At 70.2% G+C, this 887-nt stretch overlaps 1 protein-coding gene across 1 annotated transcript in view; it reads left to right on the plus strand.

Annotated features, from left to right (window-relative positions):
- VOLCADRAFT_101145 (uncharacterized protein) overlaps positions 1–848 on the plus strand; it is a gene marked incomplete at both ends in the record, with an annotated part of 4,576 nt that extends 3,728 nt beyond the window's left edge. Inside the window, 2 exons of the mRNA XM_002959598.1 lie at positions 66–515; positions 616–848. Of these exons, the coding sequence (XP_002959644.1) occupies positions 66–515; positions 616–848 (683 nt within the window). The remainder of the gene's footprint in view (positions 1–65; positions 516–615) is intronic.
- Between the last annotated feature and the right edge of the window lie 39 nt (positions 849–887).

Consider the following 887-nt stretch of genomic DNA (forward strand, 5'->3'; position numbering starts at 1 on the left):
GCCTGGCGGCGTTGGAGTTGGCGTTGGCGGGTGTGGCGTTGGCGGCGGGTGTGGCTGCGGTGGAGGTGGTGGCTATGGAAGTGACGGTGGCGGTGACGGTGGCGGCGACGATGGCGGGTGTGGCGTTGGCGGCGGGTGTGGCTGCGGTGGAGGTGGTGGATATGGATGTGACGGTGGCGGTGACGGTGGCGGCGACGATGGCGGGTGTGGCGTTGGCGGCGGGTGTGGCGGCTGCGGGAGGTGCGGTGGCATCGGTGACGGGAGTGGTTGCATTTGCCTGGCGGCGTTGGAGTTGGCGTTGGCGGGTGTGGTGTTGGCGGCGGGTGTGGCTGCGGTGGAGGTGGTGGCTATGGATGTGACGGTGGCGGTGACGGTGGCGGCGACGATGGCGGGTGTGGCGTTGGCGGCGGGTGTGGCTGCGGTGGAGGTGGTGGCTATGGATGTGACGGTGGCGGTGACGGTGGCGGCGACGATGGCGGGTGTGGCGTTGGCGGCGGGTGTGGCGGCTGCGGGAGGTGCGGTGGCATCGGTGACGGGAGTGGTTGCATTTACCTGGCGGCGTTGGAGTTGGCGTTGGCGGGTGTGGCGTTGGCGGCCTGTGTGGCTGCGGTGGAGTTGGTGGCTATGGATGTGACGGTGGCGGTGACGGTGGCGGCGACGATGGCGGGTGTGGCGTTGGCGGCGGGTGTGGCGGCTGCGGGAGGTGCGGTGGCATTGGTGACGGGAGTGGTTGCATTTACCTGGCGGCGTTGGAGTTGGCGTTGGCGGGTGTGGCGTTGGCGGCGGGTGTGGCTGCGGTGGAGGTGGTGGCTATGGATGTGACGGTGGCGGTGGCGGTGGCGGCGACGGTGGCGGGTGTGGCGTTGGCGGGGTGCTTGGCGGCTATT

This window comes from Volvox carteri (genome assembly GCF_000143455.1).
Source record: "Volvox carteri f. nagariensis unplaced genomic scaffold VOLCAscaffold_407, whole genome shotgun sequence".
Lineage (NCBI taxonomy): Eukaryota > Viridiplantae > Chlorophyta > Chlorophyceae > Chlamydomonadales > Volvocaceae > Volvox > Volvox carteri.